Source organism: Poecile atricapillus, chromosome 22, assembly GCF_030490865.1.
Source record: "Poecile atricapillus isolate bPoeAtr1 chromosome 22, bPoeAtr1.hap1, whole genome shotgun sequence".
NCBI lineage: Eukaryota > Metazoa > Chordata > Aves > Passeriformes > Paridae > Poecile > Poecile atricapillus.
Window position 1 is genome coordinate 7,130,970 of NC_081270.1, and position 23,664 is coordinate 7,154,633.

At 55.2% G+C, this 23,664-nt stretch overlaps 2 protein-coding genes across 13 annotated transcripts; both read left to right on the plus strand.

Annotated features, from left to right (window-relative positions):
• The first annotated feature begins 1,627 nt into the window (after positions 1–1,627).
• Positions 1,628–21,455, plus strand: ALDH4A1 (aldehyde dehydrogenase 4 family member A1). Its single transcript, XM_058854999.1, has 15 exons — positions 1,628–1,785; positions 3,310–3,403; positions 3,601–3,693; positions 3,783–3,830; positions 4,106–4,261; positions 5,458–5,607; positions 5,687–5,761; positions 9,565–9,752; positions 11,806–11,879; positions 13,886–14,082; positions 14,395–14,442; positions 15,587–15,739; positions 18,177–18,298; positions 19,403–19,521; positions 21,226–21,455. The coding sequence occupies exons 1-15, from the start codon at positions 1,664–1,666 to the stop codon at positions 21,336–21,338; spliced, it is 1,752 nt and encodes a 583-aa protein (XP_058710982.1). The 5' UTR covers positions 1,628–1,663; the 3' UTR covers positions 21,339–21,455.
• LOC131587304 (uncharacterized) lies at positions 9,759–11,798 on the plus strand. Of its 12 annotated transcripts, none has more exons than XM_058855010.1 (4): positions 9,759–10,019; positions 10,089–10,126; positions 10,213–10,275; positions 10,308–11,798. In XM_058855010.1, exon 4 carries the CDS (start codon positions 10,523–10,525, stop codon positions 11,780–11,782), a length of 1,260 nt encoding a protein of 419 aa, XP_058710993.1. In that variant the 5' UTR covers positions 9,759–10,019; positions 10,089–10,126; positions 10,213–10,275; positions 10,308–10,522; the 3' UTR covers positions 11,783–11,798. The 12 variants fall into 12 exon arrangements, with proteins under 12 accessions (XP_058710993.1, XP_058710992.1, XP_058710991.1 ...); XM_058855009.1 differs by having other exon boundaries at positions 10,341–11,798; XM_058855008.1 differs by having other exon boundaries at positions 10,107–10,126; positions 10,341–11,798.
• Positions 21,456–23,664: the final 2,209 nt, after the last annotated feature.

The window sequence follows — 23,664 nt, forward strand, 5'->3', positions numbered from 1 at the left end:
TGCTGGTGAGGGAAGGCCGGAGGATGAGCCCGGGATGGGGCTGGAATTCTGCGCTGGGAAGGGAAAGCCCCGCTGGATTTGGGACCGAGAAATGCTCTGAGAATCCAGCAGGGCAGGAGGAGCCCCGAGAACTCGCCGGGACCTCCCTCCCGCCCTGCGCCGAGGATTTGCTGCCTTTCCCTTTTTTTAGTGCCAAAACCGAACCCATCGCCCCCTCCCGGGACTGCTGGTGGCTCCCTGGCCAGATGTGGTGGCCAGATGTGGTGGCCAGATGTGGTGGCCAGATGTGTCCAGCTGTGTCCTGCCACATCCAGCTGTGTCCTGCTGTGGTGTCCAGCTGTGTCCTGGCTGTGTCCAGCTGTGGTGTCCAGCTGTGGTGGCCAGATGTGTCCAGCTGTGTCCTGGCTGTGTCCTGCTGTGGTGTCCAGCTGTGTCCTGCTGTGTCCTGGCTGTGTCCAGCTGTGTCCTGCTGTGGTGTCCAGCTGTGTCCAGCTGTGTCCTGGCTGTGTCCAGCTGTGTCCTGGCTGTGTCCAGCTGTGTCCTGCTGTGGTCAGCTGTGTCCAGCCATGTCCAAACAGTGTCCAGCTGTGTCCAGCTGTGGTGTCCAGCTGTGGTGTCCAGCTGTGTCCAAGCAGTGTCCAGCTGTGTCCTGCTGTGTCCAACCAGTGTCCAGCTGTGTCCAGCCAGTGTCCAGCTGTGTCCAGCTGTGTCCAGCCAGTGTCCAGCCATGTCCAGCTGTGTCCAGCCAGTGTCCAGCCATGTCCAGCTGTGTCCAGCCAGTGTCCAGCTGTGTCCAACCAATGTCCAGCTGTGTCCAGCTCCATCCAGCTGTGTCCAGCTCCGTCCAGCTGTGTCCAGCTCCATCCAGCTGTGTCCAGCTGTGTCCATCTCTCCGTCCTGCCCAGGCCAGCGCTCAGCCCCCAGGGGTGGGAGCTGTCCATGAAACAGGTCCCAGTCGGTCTCTGGTGACGAGGAAAACCACAAAAATCTATCAAATAAACACCAGGCTCCTGGTTGAACGGCTCTGCGTGTTAATCCTTGGGGTGGAAAACAAGGAAAACATGGAAAAGCAAAAGGATTCGTGTCTGGGGAGGGAGGGACAATCCTCATGTCTGAAAATCTGCCCAGCCCAGGTCCTTTGGGGTCCTAAAATAACCCAAACTCCCCTCAAAACGAGGCTCCTTCAGCTGCTGCTCTTGAAACTCGGCTCTCCTTGGAAATTAAAATCCCCCTGCCCACCTCAGCCTTCTCCTGGCCACTTTTGGGTTAAAATCTCCCCTTTCTCGGGAATTCTCCGTCGCCAAAGGGACTCTCGGTTGCTTTTCTCTTTCTCCCCGCCCAGATCCTCTCCCGGAGGGCTCAGTCCCAGCCGCTGTTCTCCTCGCTTTGTTTTTGTTGTTGTTTTTTTTTGCCCGAATTTTCCCTTTTTTAAACCATTTTTGGCTCCCGCCCGCGCCCCGCCCCTTCCCGCGCGCCGCGCGCGCCACCGCCCCCCGCTCCGGGCGCAACCATCGCCGCGCTGGGGGGGGGGGTGGACGCGCCGCTGGGGACACCCCACAAATACCGCGCTGCCTTGGGGGGGGGGCACGGCCCTCACCCTCACCTACAGCGAGCGGTGAGTTTGGAGCCGCCCTCGGGGTTTAATTAATTTATTAATTAATTAATGATTGTGGTTTTCCCCCCCCGCACCCCCCCCCCCTCAGCGCGGTGGGTAGTGGCGGCCGCGGGCCGGGAGCGCGGCGGGGCCGGGATGTGGCGGCGGCTGAGGGCGCTGAGGGGCTGTGGGTGAGTGTGGGGTCCTTTCCTTTCCTTTCTTTTCCCTTCCTTTCCTTTCTTTTTTCCCTTCCTTTCCTTTCTCTCCCCTTCCTTTCCTTTTCCTTCCCTTTCCTGGCTCCCTTCCCGGGTGCCGCTCCTGCCATCCCCGCTCCCGCCGGGACCCGTCCCGCTGCCAGCCGCGGGCACCGCCAGCCCTCAGTTCCCCTTGTTTTCCCCTCCTTCCCAGTTCCTCTTGTTTCCTCCTCTTTTCCTGCCCTTTCCCCCCTCATTTTCCCCTTTGTTTTTTCCTCCCTCCCCCCGTTTTCCACAGTTTACCCCGTGTTTCCCCTTTCACCCTTGTTTCCACCTGTTTTCCACTGCTTCCTCCTGCTTTTCCCCCTTGCTTTCCCCCCTTTCCTCCTTGCTTTCTCTTTTTTCCTCCCTCTTTTTACCCTTGTCTCCCCGCTTTCCCCCTCGTTTTTTCCCCTTGTTTTCCCTTCCTTTTTCTCCCATTTCCCCCGTTTTTTGGTGGGTGTTATCCTGAATTACAGCCAGGGCTGGGCGGCTGCCAAGGCTCCGCTGTCCCCGGGGCGTTTCGGGGGTGCCAGGCCGGCTTTTGCCCCCTGGACTTTGCCAGGAGCCGGCGGAGCATTGCGATATTGGAGCTCATCCTGGCCTCATCCTTTAGAAATCCCTTTCCCAGCGCTTTTTTCCCCATCGTGGAGAAGGGGTGGTGGGGCTGGGGGCTCGGCTCTGGCATCCCCATGCAGCGGGAGGGATGGAGCGGGGGATGAATGGGGAAGGCAGCCCGGGATGGAGGTGTCCCCGGGATGGAGGTGTTCCCAGGACTGAGGTGTCCCCAGGACTGAGGTGTCCCCAGGACTGAGGTGTCCCCGGGATTGAGGTGTCCCCAGGACTGAGGTGTTCCCCAGGATTGAGGTGTCCCCAGGACTGAGGTGTTCCCCAGGATTGAGGTGTTCTCAGGACTGAGGTTTCCCTGGGATTGAGGTGTCCCCAGGATTGAGGTTTCCCCAGGACTGAGGTGTTCCCAGGACTGAGGTGTTCCCAGGACTGAGGTGTCCCCAGGATTGAGGTGTCCCCGGGATTGAGGTGTCCCCAGGATTGAGGTGTTCCCGGGATTGAGGTGTCCCCAGGACTGAGGTGTCCCCAGGACTGAGGTGTCCCCAGGACTGAGGTGTCCCCAGGATTGAGGTGTCCCCGGGATTGAGGTGTTCCCGGGATTAAGATGCTCCCAGGACTGAGGTGTCCCCAGGACTGAGGTGTCCCTGGGATTGAGGTGTCCCCAGGATTGAGGTTTCCCCAGAATTGAGGTGTCCCCAGGATTGAGGTTTCCCCAGGACTGAGGTGTCCCCAGAATTGAGGTTTCCCCAGAATTGAGGTGTCCCCAGGATTGAGGTGTCCCCAGGACTGAGATGTCCCCAGGACTGAGGTTTCCCCAGGATTGAGATGTCCCCGAGACTGAGGTGTCCCTGGGATGCTGGGGAAGGAGGGAACGGGGGGATTGCAGCGGTTCCTGTCCTGCCCCTGTCCCAGGCGGAGATGGCAGCACCTCCCGGCCATCCAGGTGACCAACGAGCCCATTCTGGAGTTCAAGCCGGGGAGCCCCGAGCGAGCGGCGCTGCAGAAGGTACCAGCGCTGGCATTTGGGGATTTTTGGGGCTGGAAGGGTCTGGTTTGTGCTGCACTGCTCTCCCTGGTGTGACAACCCCATCCTGCCCAGCTCCTGTGGGCACCCCATGCCCCTGGAGCCTGTTCCCAGTGGGAAGGGGGATGGAGGGCAGCTGGAGCAGGTGGGAGCTGCTCCCACCACGTTCTCTCTGCCAGGCCCTCGCTGACCTGAAGGGCAAGACCGAGGAGATCCCGTGTGTCATCGGGGGGGAGGAGGTGTGGACACCCACAGTGAGGTACCAGCTCTCGGTGAGTCCTTAAACTCTCATTAAATGGGGGAGAACAGAGCAGGAGGGTCCTGGAACTGCTTCCTACAGAGCCTTTTCTTCTCTTCCCAGCCCTTTAACCATGCACACAAGGTGGCCAAGTACTGCTATGCCAGCAAGGTGAGTGCACCTCTCTGTCCCTGCCCCCTTTCCTGGCTGTTTTTTGGGGAAGCAGCAGCACTTGGCCTGGGTCTAGCAAGTGAAAGGCATTCTGTGAGCCTTTCCAAGCCCCTGAGATCCTGGAATAAACCCTCACCTGCACATTTGGGGTTGTGATGGCACCAGTGGTTTGTGCCTGGGGTGGATGGTGACCCCTCACTTTTCCCTGAGAGCTGATGGTGGAGAGGAACCTGGAGAAGTTCCTCCTTGCTGCCTTTTCCCCTTTGCCTCCGCAGGAGCTCATTAACAAAGCCATTAACGCTGCCTTGGCAGCCAGGAAGGAATGGGACCTGAAACCTGTGCAGGACCGGGCCCAGATCTTCCTGAGGGCGGCCGACATGCTGAGCGGCCCACGGCGAGCTGAAGTGCTGGCCAAGACCATGGTGGGACAGGTAGGAGGTGCAGGAGAAGCTGGGGGAGGAGGGGGGAGCTGGGGGGTGCAGGAGGGAGCTGGGGGGAGCAGGAGGGAGCTGGGTGGAGCAGGAGAAGCTGGGCTGAGCAGGAGAGAGCTGGGGGAAGCAGGAGGGAGCTGGGGGAAGCAGGAGAAGCTTTGGGGAGCAGGAGGGAGCTGGGGGAAGCAGGAGGGAGCTGGGGGAAGCAGGAGGGAGATGGGGGAGCAGGAGGAAGCTGGGGGGAGCTGGGGGAGCAGGAGGGAGCTGGGGGAAGCAGGAGAAGCTTTGGGGAGCAGGAGGGAGCTGGGGAAGCAGGAGGGAGCTGGGGGGAGCAGGAGAAGCTGGGCTGAGCAGGAGGGAGCTGGGGAAGCAGGAGGGAGCTGGGGGGAGCAGGAGGGAGCTGGGGGGAGCAGGAGGGAGCTGGGGGGAGCAGGAGGGAGCTGGGGGAAGCAGGAGACGCTTTGGGGAGCTGGGGGAGGAGGAGGGAGCTGGGGGAGCAGGAGAAGCAGGAGGGAGCTGGGGGAGCAGGAGGGAGCTGGGGAAGCAGGAGGGAGCTGGGCTGAGCAGGAGGGAGCTGGGTGGAGAAGGAGGGAGCTGGGGGAAGAAGGAGGGAGCTGGGGGAAGCAGGAGGGAGCTGGGCTGAGCAGGAGGGAGCTGGGGGGAGCAGGAGGGAGCTGGGGGGTGCAGGAGAAGCTGGGCTGAGCAGCAGGGAGCTGGGTGAAGCAGGAGTGAGCTGGGGGGAGCAGGAGGGAGCTGGGGGGAGCAGGAGGGAGCTGGGGGAAGAAGGAGGAAGCTGGGGGAAGCTGGAGGGAGCTGGGGGAGCTGGAGGGAGCTGGGGGAAGCAGGAGGGAGCTGGGGGGTGCAGGAGAAGCTGGGCTGAGCAGCAGGGAGCTGGGGGAAGCAGGAGGGAGCTGGGGGGAGCAGGAGGGAGCTGGGGGAAGCTGGAGGGAGCTGGGGGAAGCAGGAGGGAGCTGGGGGAAGCAGGAGGGAGCTGGGGGAAGCAGGAGGGGATGCCTGGGTGGGTTTTGGCCGTGGGGAATGGCTGGAGGTGCTCAGGGTGATCCTCACTCCTTGCTGCTCAGGATCAGCGTTGAGGCCATGCGGGATCTTTGGGATCTGAGCTTGGGAGGGGCACCCCACAGCAGAACTGCTGCATTCCCCCTTCCCCTCACAGCCTGGGACCTCTCCCCTTGCAGGGTAAGACGGTGATCCAGGCGGAGATCGACGCCGCTGCCGAGCTCATCGACTTCTTCCGCTTCAACGCCAAGTACGCGCTGGAGCTGGAGCAGAGCCAGCCCCTCAGCGTGGACATCAGCACCAACTCCATGGTGTACCGGGGGCTGGAGGTGAGCTGAGCCCCCCCTGCCCCACGTGGGGTCACTCCTGGGGGGCAGGAGGCTCCCAATGCTCCCTGTCCCTCCACAGGGGTTCGTGGCTGCCGTGTCCCCCTTCAACTTCACGGCCATCGGGGGGAACCTGGCGGGGGCTCCGGCGCTGATGGTGAGTCCTGGGGGGACAGGGGGACAAGGGGACAGGACAGGGGGACAGGGGCACAGGACAGGGGGACAGGGCAGTCCAGGGAGAGGTTGGGACAGAAATCCCAGCCCTCAGGTTCAGCTGGGCTGGGCTGGGGTGGGCAGGGAGGGAGCTGAGCCTCCCTGGGGCTGTTCCACAGACACACCTGGGGCCTCTCGGACCCCTTGACCCAATCAGCAGTTAGACTTTAATTAAAACATCCCAGTGTCTGCATTTTCTGTGTGATGGGAGAAGTGCTGGAAAAGCTCAAACTGCCCAAACCTGGCCTTGTGAGGTTTTTGTTCTGAAGCAAGGTGTGCTTTCCTTCCCAGGCTGGGTTTGGGATCTGGGAATAAACACAGCAGAGGTTTGATTTCCTACCTGGGATCTGGGAATAAACACAGCAGAGGTTTGATTTCCTACCTGGAATCCAGGAATAAACACAGCAGAGGTTTGATTTCCTACCTGGAATCTGGGAATAAACACAGCAGAGGTTTGATTTCCTACCTGGGATCCAGGAATAAACACAGCAGAAGTTTGATTTCCTACCTGGAATCTGGGAATAAACACAGCAGAGGTTTGATTTCCTACCTGGGCTCCAGGTGCTGTCAGGACATGAAAGTGTAACCAGTTTGTAGCTGCTCACATTCCTCTGGGATGACACTTCTTGGGTGCAGTGGTTGTGTTAGGGCCAAGGAAGACAAGGGCAGGCCCAGGAGCTGTGAAAAAATATAAAAAAAAATTCAAAATATTGGTAAAAAGCATTTCTGCACATTCCTGTTTGTGTCCCAGCCCATGGAGCACAGGAGCCTCTGTGACAGTAATAACCTGGTGAATTGGGGCCAGGAATAATTAATTTATTGTTGCACTAGGAAAGAAAAGAAAAACTCAACAAATTGTCCTTGTCTTTGCTAATTAGGCTCAGATTTCCTGCTGGCCCCAAAGAGGCTGGAGAACACGGAGCTTTTATTTGGGAAGATCACATTTAAGTGAGAGTGGAGCATTTGTGTAGGGGGAGAGGGCAAAGTCACCATGGGAGGATTCCTGGGGAGAAATCTCCCTTCTTCCCACCCCAGGATCCGAGGGAGACACCCCTTGGCTTTGGGAAATCTGGCGATGAGCTCCTCCCAGAGCGGCTGAGCCCTGCTGGGACGGCACAAACAGCTCGGTGTGACAATCTGGGACATCCCGTGGCTCACCCTGCTCGGGGTGACAATGAGTTCCCAGCAGGGTGAGGCAGCAGAAGGCAGCAGGACATGGAAAAGCTCAGCAGCAGGGGGCACCTGGAATTACAGTTTGCTTTGTAGGGGGATGTTAATTAGAGCCTGAGTGTTTCCATCATCACAGGGGGATTAGACGCTGGAGAGATCCATGCAGGCAGTCCTGGGGATGGGATTTCCTCGGGATCAGAGCGGTCCAGGATGCTGGGAATGCTGTGGCTGGGATTTCCCAGCTGCCTGCGGGTTTCTGCAGGGTGTGGATTATTCCTCTGGGTGTTTGCTGTGGATTATTATTCCTCTGAATGTTTGGTGTGGTTTATTCCTCTGAATGTTTGCTGTGGATTGTGGATTATTCCTCTGAATGTTTGCTGTGGATTGTGGTTTATTCCTCTGGATGTTTGCTGTGGATTATTCCTCTGGAAGTTTGGTGTGGATTATTCCTCTGGAAGTTTGGAGGGGAAGGATTGGAGAGGCCCAGGAAGGATTGGAGGGCCCCAGGAAGGATTGGAGTGATCCAGGAAGGATTGGAGGGGCCCAGGAAGGATTGGAGTGATCCAGGAAGGATTGGAGGGATCCAGGAAGGATTGGAGGGGTCCAGGAAGGATTGGAGAGGCCCAGGAAGGATTGGAGTGATCCAGGAAGGATTGGAGTGATCCAGGAAGGATTGGAGTGATCCAGGAGGGATTGGAGGGATCCAGGAAGGATTGGAAGGGCCCAGGAAGGATTGGAGTGATCCAGGAAGGATTGGAGGGGCCCAGGAAGGATTGGAAGGGTCCAGGAAGGATTGGAGGGGTCCAGGAAGGATTGGAGGGGTCCAGGAAGGATTGGAGTGATCCAGGAAGGATTGGAGGGGTCCAGGAAGGATTGGAGTGATCCAGGAAGGATTGGAAGGGTCCTGGAAGGATTGGAGTGATCCAGGAAGGATTGGAGTGATCCAGGAAGGATTGGAGGGGTCCAGGAAGGATTGGAAGGGTCCAGGAAGGATTGGAGTGATCCAGGAAGGATTGGAGTGATCCAGGAAGGATTGGAGTGATCCAGGAAGGATTGGAAGGGTCCAGGAAGGATTGGAAGGGTCCAGGAAGGATTGGAAGGGTCCAGGAAGGATTGGAAGGGTCCAGGAAGGATTGGAGGACCCCAGGAAGGATTGGAGTGATCCAGGAAGGATTGGAGGGGCCCAGGAAGGATTGGAGTGATCCAGGAAGGATTGGAGTGATCCAGGAAGGATTGGAAGGGTCCAGGAAGGATTGGAAGGGTCCAGGAAGGATTGGAGTGATCCAGGAAGGATTGGAGTGATCCAGGAAGGATTGGAAGGGTCCAGGAAGGATTGGAGGGGCCCAGGAAGGATTGGAGTGATCCAGGAAGGATTGGAGGGGTCCAGGAAGGATTGGAGTGATCCAGGAAGGATTGGAGGGATCCAGGAAGGATTGGAGTGATCCAGGAAGGATTGGAAGGGTCCAGGAAGGATTGGAAGGGTCCTGGAAGGATTGGAGTGATCCAGGAAGGATTGGAGTGATCCAGGAAGGATTGGAAGGGTCCAGGAAGGATTGGAGGGGCCCAGGAAGGATTGGAGTGATCCAGGAAGGATTGGAGTGATCCAGGAAGGATTGGAAGGGTCCAGGAAGGATTGGAGTGATCCAGGAAGGATTGGAGTGGCCCAGGAAGGATTGGAGAGGCCCAGGAAGGATTGGAGAGGCCCAGGAAGGAGCAGTGCCCAGGAGGGAGCTTTTCCTGCACAACAAAAGGATTTTCTCCTGGAAAAAACAAGAGTTTTCTCCTGGAAATCAGGAGACAAGAGTCCAAACTCCCCGTGCAGCCCTCCCCAGGGCTGTGACCCCGTGCAGCACAGGCCAGGCCGTGTGACAGGGACACCGGGGGGTCACAGGGAGGTGGTGGCACTGGGCCAAAGGGGTGGAGTGTCACCAGCAGAGCTCTCCAGCCCCTGCTGCTGCTCATTAATCCGGGCACGAGGTTTGGTTTCACAAACACCTGCTGGGCCAAGCTCCTCCTGGGGAAGGGAGGGTGTGGAAGGCTGGCACAGCCTCTCTGCTGAGAGAAAAGGGGGGATTTGTGCCCCCTTTTCTCTCAGGGTGAAGGTGGGGTGTGGCTTTTTTTCCCCCCAAGCTGGAAAAGAAACTCCAGATCATTTTAATAAGGAGGTGATACAGGAGCAGATCTTTGTTTGGAGGCAGGGGCAGTCGTGGAGAGGCGCCCACAAAATTCACACGGGGTGAACACATCTTCATGGGTTAAAAAAATCAGCATAATTGATCAAAAATGCTAATTAGGAGGACAAGCAGTGATGCTCAAGCCCTGGCTGTGTTCTGTCCATGAAATTCATCTCCCAGAAGTTGTTCTTGGCTCTCAGGAAGAGCCAAGACAGCGCTGGGGCCGCGTTCCCCCCAGGGCTTGGAGCTCTGGAATTTTTGCCTTTCCATGGAAAAAAAAACCAGCCACTAACACAACAGGCTCCAAACAGATATTCAGAGGACACAGGGGAGCACAGAAAAGAACAAAAGGCTGTGAATGCCCTCTCTGGCCCGGTTTTCCAGGGAATTCTCCTCCTCCCAGGGGAACGTGGTGCTGTGGAAGCCCAGTGACACCGCCCTGCTCTCCAGCTACGCCGTCTACAAGATCCTGCTGGAGGCTGGGCTGCCCCCAAACGTGGTGCAGTTCGTGCCCTCGGATGGCCCCGAGTTTGGGGACACTGTCACCAGCTCTGAGCACTTCTGTGGCCTCAACTTCACCGGCAGCGTGCCGTAGGTTTGGGGACAGGGGACAGGGAGGGCTGGGGGCTCCTCTGGTGCCAGCTGGGGACGCCAGGCTGGCCTTGGGAAGGGCCTTGGTGGCAGGGTTAGATCAAAACTGGGGTTAAACTGGTGACAAGAAGTGTCTGAGCCGGGTTTTGGTGCTGGCAGGGAATGGTTTTAGTTCTGTGGCTGAGCTTGGGGTACAGGAGCGGCCAGAGTGGCAGTGACACTTCCAGAGCTGCTCTGAGGCTGCTCCAGCTGGGCTTTCCCCTCCAGGTGAGTTTTTCCCCAGGTGGGTTTGCTCTCCAGGTGAGTTTTCCCCTCCAGGTGAGTTTTCCCCTCCAGGTGAGTTTTCCCCTCCAGGTGAGTTTTCCCCCAGGTGGGTTTTCTCTCCAGGTGGGCTTTCCCCTCCAGGTGAGTTTTTCCTCAGGTGGATTTGCTCCCAAGGTGGGTTTTCCACCCCAGATAGGTTTTCTCTCCAGGTAGGTTTCCCCCCATGTAGGTTTTCCCCTCCAAGTGGGTTTTCCCTCAGGTAGATTTTCCTCCAGGTGGGTTTTCCCCCAGGTAGGTTTCCCCTCCAGGTGAGTTTTCCCCCAGGTAGGTTTCCCCTCCAGGTAGGTTTCCCCCCAGGTGGATTTTCCCCCCAGGTGGGTTTCCCTTCCAGGTAGATTTTCCCCCCAGGTAGATTTTCCCCCCAGGTAGATTTTCCCCCCAGGTGGGTTTTCTGTCCAGGTAGATTTTCCCCCCAGCTGGATTTTCCCCCCAGGTGTTTTCCCCCCATGGGTTTGCTCCCCTGTGCTCTGGCTGTGTCCCCTGGGGTGTCAGAGGTGCTGAGGGGTCCCTGCAGGAGCTGCCAGACCCCGGGACCCCTCCCCAGGGCCGGGCCACGCTCGGCTGAGCTCGGGCTGGGCAGGTGGGAGCTCAGAGCTCCGTGTTTGTGCCTCCTGCTGCGAGGCCATTTCCATTTTTATTGTTTTCCAGACGGGTTTGTCACAGTAAGGCCTGAGGGGAAGGGGGGAAAGGGGAGGAACAGAAACTTCTGGATGCTCACCCCCTGCTCCTGCAACAGTTCATTTTTAAAGCCAAGGAGCTGCTGTGGGGAGCCTTTGTTTGATACCTGTGCTCTCAGTCCCACTTCCCTGTGCAGGACATCCCGTTTGTGGGAGGGATTTCCATCAGGACATCCCATTTTTGGAGGGATTCCCATCAGGACATCTCATTTTTGGGAGGGATTTCCATCAGAGCATCCCATTTTTGGGCAGGTTTCCCATCAGGGCATCCCAGTTTTGGGAGGGTTTCCCATCAGGACATCCCATTTTTGGGAGGGTTTCCCATCAGGACATCCCAGTTTTGGGCAGGATTCCCGTCAGGACATCCCATTTTTTGGAGTGATTCCCATCAGGACATCTCATTTTTGGAGGGATTCCCATCAGGGCATCCCATTTTTGGGCAGGTTTCCCATCAGAACATCCCATTTTTTGAGGGTTTCCCATCAGGGCATCCAATTTTTGGAGGGATTCCCATCAGGACATCTCATTTTTGGGCAGGATTCCCATCAGAACATCCCATTTTTGGAGGGATTCCCATCAGGGCATCCCATTTTTGGGAGGGATTTCCATCAGAGCATCCCATTTTTGGAGGGATTCCCATCAGGACATCTCATTTTTGGGAGGGATTTCCATCAGAGCATCCCATTTTTGGGCATGTTTCCCATCAGGGCATCCTTTTTTGGGAGGGATTCCCATCAGGACATCCCAGTTTTGGGCAGGTTTCCCATCAGAGCATCCCATTTTTGGAGGGATTCCCATCAGGACATCTCATTTTTGGGAGGATTCCCATCAGGGTATCCTTTTTTGGGGGGATTCCCATTAGAGTATCCAATTTCTGAGGGGTTTCCGGTCAAAGCATCCCATTTTTTGGAGTGTTTCCCATCAAAGCATCCCATTTTTGGAGTGTTTCCCATCAGAGCATCCCATTTTTTGGAGGATTTCCCATCAGGACCCATCACCTCCCTGTGTGCAGAACCAGGAGTGCCCTGACCAGCTCCTCCCTCCTCTTCCAGGACTTTCAAGCGCCTCTGGAAGCAGGTCTCGGAAAACCTGGATCGCTACCGCAATTTCCCACGCCTGGCTGGAGGTACCAGCCCTCATCCCACATTTTTTGGGGGATGCAGGGGTGAGGGGGCAGAGGAAATCACTGGATATTCAGAGCTGTGGGCACAGGATGGGATTTTAGGGCAGGAAACCTCACAAGGTTTGGAGTCCCAAAGTAGGAGTCTGAATTCTGAATAGTTCTAAGGAATTGCAGGATTCTAAATTCTAAAGAGTTCCAAAGAACCTCAGGATTCTAAATTCTAGAGTTCTAAACAACCTCAAGATTCTAAATTCAAGTTCTAAAGAACCTCAGGATTCTAAATTCAAGTTCTAAACAACCTCAAGATTCTAAATTCAAGTTCTAAAGAACTGCAGGATTCTAAATTCAAGTTCTAAACAACCTCAGGATTCTAAACCCTGAAGAGTTCTAAGGAATTGCAGGATTCTAAATTCTGAATTCTAAAGAGTTCTGAAGAACCTCAGGATTCTAAATTCAAGTTCTAAAGAGTTCTAAGGAATTGGAGGATTCTAAATTCTGAATTCGAGTTCTGAAGAACCTCAGGATTCTAAATTCGAGTTCTAAGGAGCTGCAGGATTCTAAATTTGAGTTCTAAGGAACTGCAGGATTCTAAATTCGTGTTCTAAAGAACCTCAGGACTCTAAATTCGAGTTCTAAAGAACCTCAGGATTCTCAATCCTAGATTTCCAAAGAACTTCAGTATTGAAAACACGTTAAAGCACAAAACTCCAGCACTGTTCCCCTCCAAACCCCACCCAGGGATCCTCAGGCACATTTCCCCACCTGCCACACTCTTCCCTCTCCTCCTTTTCCATCTCTTTTCCCTTTTCCCCTGCGTTTTAGAGTGCAGAGGGAAGAATTTCCACGTGCTGCACTCTTCCATCTCATCCTTTTCCCTTTTTTCCTGTACTTTAGAGTGCAGAGGGAAGAATTTCCACATGGTGCACTCATCCATCTCCTCCTTTTCCCTTTTTTCCCTTTAGAGTGCAGAGGGAAGAATTTCCACGTGCTGCACTCTTCCATCCCCTCTTTTTCCCTTTAGAGTGCAGAGGAAAGAATTTCCATGTGCTGTGCTCTTCCCTCTCCTCCTTTTCCCTTTTTTCCCCTGCTTTAGAGTGCAGAGGGAGGAATTTCCACGTGCTGCACTCTTCCCTCTCCTCCTTTTCCATCTCTTTTCCCTTTTCCCCTGTGTTTTAGAGTCTGGAGGGAAGAATTTCCACGTGCTGCACTCTTCCCTCTCCTCCTTTTCCCTTTTTCCCATTCTTTAAAGTGTGGAGGGAAGAATTTCCACGTGCTGTGCTCTTCCATCCCCTCCTTTTCCATCTCTTTTCCCTTTTCCCCTGTGTTTTAGAGTCTGGAGGGAAGAATTTCCACATGCTGTGCTCTTCCCTCTCCTCCTTTTCCCTTTTTCCTATTCTTTAAAGTGCAGAGGGAAGAATTTCCACGTGCTGTGCTCTTCCCTCTCCTCCTTTTCCCTTTTTTCCCTTTAGAGTGCAGAGGGAAGAATTTCCACCTGCTGCACTCTTCCATCTCCTCCTTTTCCATCTCTTTTCCCTTTTCCCCTGTGTTTTAGAGTGCGGAGGGAAGAATTTCCACGTGGTGCACTCTTCCCTCTCCTTTTCCCTTTTTTCCCTTTTTCCCTGTGTTTTAGAGTCTGGAGGGAAGAATTTCCACGTGGTGCACTCATCCATCTCATCCTTTTCCATCTCTTTTCCCTTTTCCCTGTGTTTTAGAGTGCAGAGGGAAGAATTTCCACGTGGTGCACTCATCCATCCCCTCCTTTTCCCTTTTTTCCCTTTTCCCCTGTGTTTTAGAGTGCAGAGGGAAGAATTTCCACGTGCTGCACTCATCCATCTCCTCCTTTTCCCTTTTTCCCTGTGTTTTTGAGTGCAGAGGGAAGAATTTCCACGTGCTGTGCTCTTCCCTCTCCTCCTTTTCCATCTCCTTTTCCCATTTCCCCTGTGTTTAGAGTGCGGAGGGAAGAATTTCCACGTGGTGCACTCATCCATCTCCTTTTCCCTGTGTTTTAGAGTGCGGAGGGAAGAATTTCCACGTGGTGCACAGCTCCGCGGACCTGAGCAGCGCCGTGAACGGGACCCTGCGCTCTGCCTTCGAGTTCGGCGGCCAGAAATGCTCCGCCTGCTCCCGGCTCTACGCTCCGGCCTCGCTGTGGCCCCACATCAAAGAGAAGCTGCTGGAGGAGCACGGGAAGATCAAAGTGGGAGATGTGAGCGGAGCTGCCGGGCTGCTGAAGGGCTTTGCGGCTCAGCGGGAGGCTGATGGGATTAGGGGCTGCGGGAACCGGCTGCTAATTCCCATTGAACCGAGCTTTTCATCCCCGCCTGCTCTGCTGCATCTCCCCCTCTCCTCCTCCTCCTCCTGGCCGTGATTAGAAATTAACTTGTAGCCGGGAGTCTGCGGGGAGGGCTCTGCCAGGAGAAGGGCGGCTCCTGGGAGGCTGGGGATGAGTTTTTGGGGGATGTTGGCAGCTCTGGGGTGCGGGGTGTGCTCTCATCCCCTCCCTGCTGCCTCCCCGCAGCCCACCCAGGACTTTGGGACCTTCTTCTCGGCGGTGATCGATGACAAGGTGAGCTCAGAGCGGGCCCCGGGCTCCCCCAGCTGTGGGGTTTGGGCAGCTGGGGCCGGCTGTCAGCTGAGCCCTCCTTGCTGCTCCTGAAAAGTGGGGAATTTCCCCCAGAAATCCTCCTGGATGTGAGGGGTTTGTGTGTGTTCCCTTCTCCCTGCCAGGAGGGCACCGAGAGGAGTGACCCAAACCCCTTTTTAAACCCCCAAACGCCCTTTTGAACCCCCAGACCCCCAAACCCCTTTTTAAACCCCCAAACCCCCTTTTTAAACCCCCAAACCCCCTTTTTAAACCCCCAGACCCCTTTTTAAACCCCCAAACCCCCTTTTAAACCCCCAAACCCCCTTTTTAAACCTCCAGACCCCTTTTTAAACCCCCAAACCCCCTTCCAGACCACAAAATCCCTTCCAGACCCCCAAACCCACTTATTTCCTGTCATCCCTGACCCAAACCCCTTTCCAGGCCCCCAAATCTGTTTCTAAATCCCAAAACCCCCTTTTAAATCCCCAAACCTCCTTGCAGACCCCCAAATCCACTCATTTCCTGTCATCCCTGACCCAAACCCCCTTCCAGACCCCCAAACCCCCTTTTAAACCCCAAACCCCCTTTTAAACCCCCTTTCAGCCCCCTCAAACCCCCTTTTAAACCCCAAATCCCCATTTAAACCCCAAATCCCCATTTAAACCCCCAAACTCCCTTCCAGTCCCCCAAACCCCCCATTTAAACCCCCAAACCTCCTTCCAGCCCCCCCAAACCCCCTTTTAAACCCTCATATCCCCATTTAAACCCCCAAACTCCCCTTTTAAACCCCCAAACTCCCTTCCAGCCCCCCCAAACCCACTCTTTTCCTGTCATCCCTGACCCAAACCCCCTTCCAGCCCCCCCAAACCCCCTTTTAAACCCTCATATCCCCATTTAAACCCCCAAACTCCCCTTTTAAACCCCCAAACTCCCCTTTTAAACTCCCAAATCCCCATTTAAACCCCCAAACTCCCCTTTTAAATCCCCAAACCTCCTTCCAGCCCCCCCAAACCCCCTTTTAAACCCCAAATCCCCATTTAAACCCCCAAACTCCCCTTTTAAACCCCCAAACTCCCTTCCAGCCCCCCCAAACCCACTCTTTTCCTGTCTCCCCCGTGTCCCCAAGTCCTTTGCTCGGATCAAGAAGTGGCTGGAGCACGCCCGGAGCTCCCCCAACCTGAGCATCCTGGCGGGCGGCGGCTGCGACGACAGCGTCGGCTACTTCGTGGAGCCCTGCATCGTGGAGAGCAGGGACCCCCGGGACCCCATCATGAGAGAGGTGTGGGGACCCCCAAATCATCCCCAGAATCCCTGCTGGGATCCCCAAATCATCCCCCAAATCCCTGCTGGGATCCCCAAATCATCCCCCAAATCATCCCCCAAATCATCCCCCAAATCCCTGCAGGGATCCCCAGATCATCCCCAAAATCCCTGCTGGGACCCCCTGGGACCCCATCATGAGAGAGGTGTGGGGACCCCCAAATCATCCCCAGAATCCCTGCAGGGATCCCCAAATCATCCCCCAAATCATCCCCCAAATCATCCCCCAAATCCCTGCAGGGATCCCCAAATCATCCCCCAAATCCCTGCAGGGATCCCCAGATCATCCCCAGAATCCCTGCAGGGATCCCCAAATCATCCCCAGAATCCCTGCAGGGATCCCCAAATCATCCCCAGAATCCCTGCAGGGATCCCCAAATCATCCCCCAAATCATCCCCCAAATCATCCCCCAAATCATCCCCCAAATCCCTGCAGGGATCCCCAAATCATCCCCCAAATCATCCCCCAAATCCCTGCAGGGATCCCCAAATCATCCCCCAAATCATCCCCCAAATCCCTGCAGGGATCCCCAAATCATTCCCCAAATCATCCCCCAAATCATCCCCCAAATCATCCCCCAAATCCCTGCAGGGATCCCCAAATCATCCCCCAAATCCCAAATCCCTGCAGGGATCCCCGGGATCCCATCATGAGAGAGGTGTGGGGATCCCCAAATCATCCCCAAAATCCCTGCAGGGATCCCCAAATCATCCCAAACATCCCAAATCTGGGGTGTTCCTGCATTGGGATTGGGGTGGGGCAGCCCCTGCTCGATCCTGGCTCTCATCCCAGCCTTTGGATCCCAAAAATGGGAGATTTTTCTGCCAATCTGGGAGATTTTGGGGCTGATTCTGACATTTTTTGTGGTTTTTTGGGTCCAATCCTGACGATTTGTGATATTTTCTGGGGCTGCAGATGATTTTTGGGCCGATCCTGACATTTTTTATGATTTTTTTTGGGATGATCCTGATGATTTGTGATATTTTCTGGGACTCCAGGAGATTTTTGGGCCAATCCTGACGGTTTATATGGGATTTTTGGGTCCAATCCTGATGGTTTATATTGGATTTTTGGGGCCGATCCTGATGATTTGTGATATTTTCTGGGGCTCCAGGAGATTTTTGGGCCGATCCTGATGGTTTATATATGATTTTTGGGGCTGATCCTGATGGTTTATATGGGATTTTTAGGGCTGATCCTGATGGTTTATATGGGATTTTTGGGGCCAATCCTGACGGTTTGTGATGTTTTCTGGGGCTCCAGGAGATTTTTGGGCCAATCCTGACGGTGTGTGGGGTTTTTTTTGGGGCTGATCCTGATGGTTTGTGATATTTTCTGGGACTCCAGGAGATTTTTGGGGCCGATCCTGACGGTTTATATGGGATTTTTGGGACGATCCTGATGGTTTAAATGTGATTTTTGGAGCCAATCCTGATGGTTTGTGATGTTTTCTGGGACTCCAGGAGATTTTTGGGTCCAATCCTGATGGTTTATATATGATTTTTGGGGCCGATCCTGACAGTTTGTGATATTTTCTGGGACTCCAGGAGATTTTTGGGCCAATCCTGACGGTGTGTGGGTTTTTTTGGGGGCTGATCCTGACGATTTGTGATATTTTCTGGGGCTGCAGGAGATTTTTGGGCCAATCCTGACAGTTTATATGGGATTTTTGGGGCCGATCCTGACGATTTGTGACATTTTCTGGGACTCCAGGAGATTTTTGGGCCAATCCTGATGGTTTATATGGGATTTTTGGGCCGATCCTGATGGTTTATATGGGATTTTTAGGGCTGATCCTGATGGTTTATATGGGATTTTTGGGGCCAATCCTGACGGTTTGTGATGTTTTCTGGGGCTCCAGGAGATTTTTGGGACCAATTCTGACATTTTTTATGATTTTTTTGGGGATGATCCTGACGATTTGTGATATTTTCTGGGGCTCCAGGAGATTTTTGGGCTGATCCTGACGGTATGTGGGGGTTTTTTTGGGGCTGATCCTGACGGTTTGTGATGTTTTCTGGGACTCCAGGAGATTTTTGGGCCAATCCTGACGGTTTAAATGTGATTTTTGGGTCCAATCCTGATGGTTTGTGATGTTTTCTGGGGCTCCAGGAGATTTTTGGGCCAATCCTGAAGGTGTGTGGGTTTTTTTGGGGGCTGATCCTGATGGTTTGTGATATTTTCTGGGGCTCCAGGAGATTTTTGGGCCAATCCTGACGGTTTATATATGATTTTTGGGGCCAATCCTGATGGTTTATATGTGATTTTTGGAGCCAATCCTGATGGTTTGTGATATTTCCTGGGGCTGCAGGAGATTTTTGGGCTGATCCTGACGGTGTGGGGGGTTTTTTTTGGGGCTGATCCTGACGATTTGTGATATTTTCTGGGGCTGCAGGAGATTTTTGGGCCAATCCTGACGGTTTTCGTGTACCCCGAGGATCGCTACAAGGAGGTGCTGGAGCTCATCGACACCACCACCCCCTACGGCCTCACGGGGGCGATCTTTGCCCAGGAGAAGTGAGTCCCAAATTCCCTAAAATTCCCCCAAATTCCCTAAAATTCCCCCAAATTCCCTAAAATTCCCCCTGAAAAGCAGCCAGAGATGCTTTTCCCATCTGGGCCGAGCCACAAATCTTCTCTCCAGAGGAGGAAAAAAGCATTTCCCACCGAGTTTGTGCTGCTCCTCCTGCCAGGAGGGAAAGGAATGGTTTGAAGGTGGTTTCTTAGCCCCTAAAAAAGTTGATTTAAGTGAGGAATTATCCCAGAGGAATGTTTGGAGCATGGCCCACTCCTGCAGGAGGAGGGCAAAGAGCTCTCAGAGAGAATCACCCAAAATGATCAGAGAGTTCTGGGGTGGTTTAGAGAAAGAAAATGAAAAAAAGAGCCCCAAAGCAGGGAAAATGCAGGAGGTGTGTGTGTGTGAAACCCCTGAGGCTGGAGCTGAGCATGAGGGGACACAAAACCCCTCTGGAGGGGACACAAAATCCTCTGGAGGGGACACAAACCCCTCTGGAGGGGACACAAATCCCTCTGGAGGGGACACAAAATCCTCTGGAGGGGACACAAAATCCTCTGGAGGGGACCCAAACTCCTCTCAAAGGGACTCAAACCCCTCTGGAGGGGACAGAAACCCCTCTGGGGGGACACAAACTCCTCTCAAAGTGACACAAACCCCTCTGGAGGGACCCAAATCCCTCTCAAAGGGACCCAAACCCCTCTGGAGGGGACACAAACCCCCATGGAGGGACCCAAACCCCTCTGGAGGGACCCAAACCCCTCTGGGGGGACCCAAACTCCTCTCAAAGTGACACAAACTCCTCTCAAAGTGACACAAACTCCTCTCAAAGTGACACAAACCCTTCTGGAGGGACGCAAACTCCTCTGGAGGGGACACAAACCCCTCTCAAAGGGACCCAAACCCCTCTGGAGGGGACCCAAACCCCTCTGGAGGGGACCCAAACCCCTCTGGAGGGGACACAAACTCCTCTCAAAGGGACACAAACTCCTCTCAAAGTGACACAAACCCCCTTGGAGGGACCCACTCCCCTTTTTGGCCGGTTTTGGTGGCCCTGCAGCAGCCACAGGCTCTGTGTGCTCAGGGCTGGCCCTGTCCTTGCCCAGGGCTGTCATCGAGGAGTCGCGGAGGCTGCTGCGCAACGCCGCCGGAAACTTCTACATCAACGACAAATCCACGGGGGCCGTGGTGGCCCAGCAGCCCTTCGGGGGCTCCCGGATCTCAGGTGACACCAGGGCTCCCCCCCTGCTCCCCTCTGTGTCCCTGCTGTCCCCTGGGGCCCTCCATGGCCTTCCTGTCCCTCCCATCCTCCTTGTCCCTGCCTGTCCCTCCTGTCCTTCCATGTCCCTCCTCTCCCTCCCATCCCTTGTGTCTCTCTTGTTCTGTGTCCTTTCCGTCCCTCCTGTCCTTGTCCTTCCACATCCCTCCTGTCCTGTGTCCCTCCTGTCCTGTGTCCCTCCTGTCCTGTGTCCCTTATTCTCTGTGTCACTGCTGTCCCCTGTCCCTCCTGTGCTCCATGTCCCTCCTCTCCCTCCCATCCCTTGTGTCTCTCTTGTGCTCTGTGTCCTTTCCATCCCTCCTGTCCTTGTCCTTCCATGTCCCTTGTCCTGTGTCCCTCCTGTCCTGTGTCCCTTATTCTCTGTGTCACTGCTATCCCCTGTCCCTCCTGTGCTCCATGTCCCTTGTCCTGTGTCCCTCCTGTCCTGTGTCCCTTATTCTCTGTGTCACTGCTATCCCCTGTCCCTCCTGTGCTCCATGTCCCTTGTCCTGTGTCCCTCCTGTCCTGTGTCCCTTATTCTCTGTGTCACTGCTATCCCCTGTCCCTCCTGTGCTCCATGTCCCTTGTCCTGTGTCCCTCCCATCCTCCTTGTCCCTGCGTGTTCCTCCTGTCCTTCCATGTCCCTCCTCTCCCTCCCATCCCTTGTGTCCCTCCCATCCTTCTGTGTCCCTTGTTCTCCATGTCCCTTGTGTCCTCCTTGTCCCTCGTGTCCCTCCTGTCCTTCCATGTCCCTCTGTGTCCCTTGTGTGCTTGGTGTCCCTCCATGTCCTTTGTGTCTGTGTCCCTCTGATCCTCTGTGTCCCTCAGTGTCCTTCCCATCCCTCCTGTCCTCCTTGTCCTTCCATGTGTCCCTCCTGTCCCTCTGTGTCCCTCTTGTGCTTGGTGTCCTTTCATGTCCCCATCCTCTGTGTCCCTCAGTGTCCCTCCCATCCCTCCTGTCCCTCCTGTCCCTTGTGTCCCATATCCCTCCCATCCTCTGTGTCCCTCAGTGTCCTTCCCATCCCTCCTGTCCCTCCTGTCCTTGTCCTTCCATGTCCCTCCTGTGCTCTGTGTCCCTCCATCTCCCTCCCATCCCTCCTGTCCCTTGTGTCCCATACCCCTCCCATCCTCTGTGTCCCTCCTGCCCTCCTTTTCCTTCCATGTCCCTCCTGTGCTCTGTGTCCCCATCCTCTGTGTCCTCCTTGTCCCTCCCATCCCTCTGTGTCCCTCCTGTGCTGTGTCCCTCCATGTCCCCATCCTTTGTGTCCTCTGTGTCCCTCCCATCCCTCCATGTCCCTCCCTGTCCCTCCTTGTCCTTCTGTGTCCCTCTCATCCCTCCCTGTCCCTCCTGTGCTCTGTGTCCCTCTGTGTCCCTCCTGTGCTCTGTGTCCCCATCCTCTGTGTCCTCCTTGTCCCTCCCATCCCTCCATGTCCCTCCTGTCCCTTGTCCCTCCTGTACTCCGTGTCCCTCCATGTCCCTCCTGTGCTGTGTGTCCCTCCATGTCCCCATCCTCTGTGTCCCTCTCTGTCCCTCCTTGTCCCTCCTGTGCTCCCATGTCCCCATCCTCCGTGTCCCTCCCACCCCTCCATGTCCCTCCCACCCCCCCGTGTCCCTGGCTGTCCCTGCCACCCTGGCTGCTGTCCCCAGCCCTTTCTGCTGTCCCCTCACAGGCACCAATGACAAACCCGGGGGTCCCCACTACATCCTGCGCTGGACGTCCCCTCAGGCCATCAAGGAGACGCACGTGCCACTGGGGGACTGGCGCTACCCCTACATGCAGTGACCCTGGGGACAGCTGCCTGTCACCCCCAGGCAGCCCTGCAGCCACTCAGCTCTCACCTGCCCTGCTTAGCAGCTATTTAACAATTATAATTAATAATAATAATAATAATAATAATAATGTGTTGTTAAATTGTAAAGCTCGGAGGGTCCTGGTGGTGGCCTCGGTCAGGTGGCACTTGGGGACACCATGGTGGGTGTGGCAGTGGTTGGATTGGATGACCTTAAAGGTCTTTTCCAACCTCGGTGATTGGGTGTGAGTGTGCTTAATTAGGTCAGTTGTTAATTAAGGGGTGGCTGCAGAGGCACAGCAGGACCCTGGCTCCCTTTTCCTCCCGGTTCTCCCATGCCCAGAGCGGTTCCCTTGGGGCTGAGCAGGAATCAGGGCAGGGGAGGAGCTCAGGAGGTGCTGTCCCTGTCCCTGTGTCCCTGTGTCCCTGTCCCTGTGTCCCTGTCCCTGTGTCCCTGTCCCTGTGTCCCCAGCACCCCAATCCCTGCCTGTGCAGGGGTGTCCTGGGCTGGGCAGCAGCAGGAATCTGGCACCAGGAGAGGGAAACTGCTCCCTGGAGTGGAGCTCCAGTGCCTGATCCCAGCCTGATCCCAACCTCATCCCAGCCTGATTCCAGCCTCATCCCAGCCTGATTCCAGCCTCATCCCAGCCTGATTCCAGCCTCATCCCAGCCTGATTCCAGCCTCATCCCATCCCAGCCTGATTCCAGCCTCATCCCAGCCTTATCCCATCCCTCATCCCAGTCCTCATCCCAGCCTGATTCCAGCCTCGTCCCAGCCTGATTCCAGCCTCATCCCAGCCTCATCCCAATCCTCATCCCAATCCTCATCCCAGCCTGATTCCAGCCTCATCCCATCCCAGCCTGATTCCAGCCTGATTCCAGCCTCATCCCATCCCAGCCTCATCCCAATCCCTCATCCCAATCCCTCATCCCAATCCCTCATCCCAGCCTCATCCCATCCCTCCATCCCTCCCTCCTTCCCTCCCATCCTGGGAGCTGCTGTCCCACCCAGCCCCAGCCCAGTTCAGGACTTAAACCAGGCCTTAAACCAGGTGTTAAATCAGGCCTTAAACCAGGAGTGAAACCTGGAGTTAAACCAGGAGTGAAACCTGGAGTTAAACCAGGCCTTAAACCAGGCCTTAAACCAGGTGTTAGATCAGGCCTTAAACCAGGAGTGAAACCTGGAGTTAAACCAGGCCTTAAACCAGGAGTAAAACCTGGAGTTAAACCAGGAGTGAAAGCAGGAGCTAAATCAGGCCTTAAACCAGGAGTTAAATCAGGCCTTAAGCCTGGAGCTAAATCAGGCCTTAAACCAGGAGTTAAATCAGGAGTTAAATCAGGAGCTAAATTGGGCCTTAAACCAGGATTTAAGCAGGGCTTCAGTCAGGCCTAGCCCTGGGCTCTGGCTCAGCCAGGCTCAGGACCTGCAGTGTGAACAGGGATCCACAGCACCAGGCCAGTTCTAACTCACAAAGCTGTTTGTTTCTAACCCCTAGGATTAATTAGTGCTCAATTAACAGCGTTTGCAGGTGCTGGAGCCCTGGGACCAGCGCTGGGTGTTGGGGTCAGGGCAGGGGGGGAGTGCTTGGAATTCCTGTGGATATAAAAATGTGCAATAAATTAATTTTCAAGCCTCTTTGCATTGCTTTTTTTATGAATTATTTCCCCAGGTTGCTGTCAGATAAAGAGTGAGAGGGAGTTGGCATCGGGGATCTTTAAATAAAATCAACCCAGCTTTAAATTTTAAATTTAAATGTTTTAAATTTTCTGTTGAAATGATGGGGAGAGAGAGGCAGGAAAAACGAGGGGCCTCATTCAGAACCCCAGGATGGGTTTGGTGGGAAGGGACCTTAAATCTTAAATCCAGGGACACTTTCCATTATCCCAGGCTGCTCCAAGCCCTGTCCAGCCTGGCCTTGGGCATTTCCAGGGATCCAGGGGCAGCTCCAGCTTCCCTGGGCACCTGTGCCGGGGTCTGCCCACCCTCCCAGCCAGGAATTCCTTCCCAAAATCCCAAAATGACGCTGCCTCCCTTCAGCTTAAACCATTCCCTCATCGGGTCAAAGCAGACGGGTGCTGGGAGGGCAGAGGGAGCCCAGCTCGGCCCCAAACCGGCCCCAAACCCACCCCAAACCTCAGCAGAGAGGAGAGAGAACCCCAAACCCATCCCAAACCCATCCCAAACCTCAGCAGAGAGGAGAGAGAACCCCAAACCCACCCCAAACCCACCCCAAACCCACCCCAAACCTCAGCAGAGAGGAGAGAGAACCCCAAACCCATCCTAAACCCCAGCAGGGAGGAGAGAGAGCCCCAAAACCC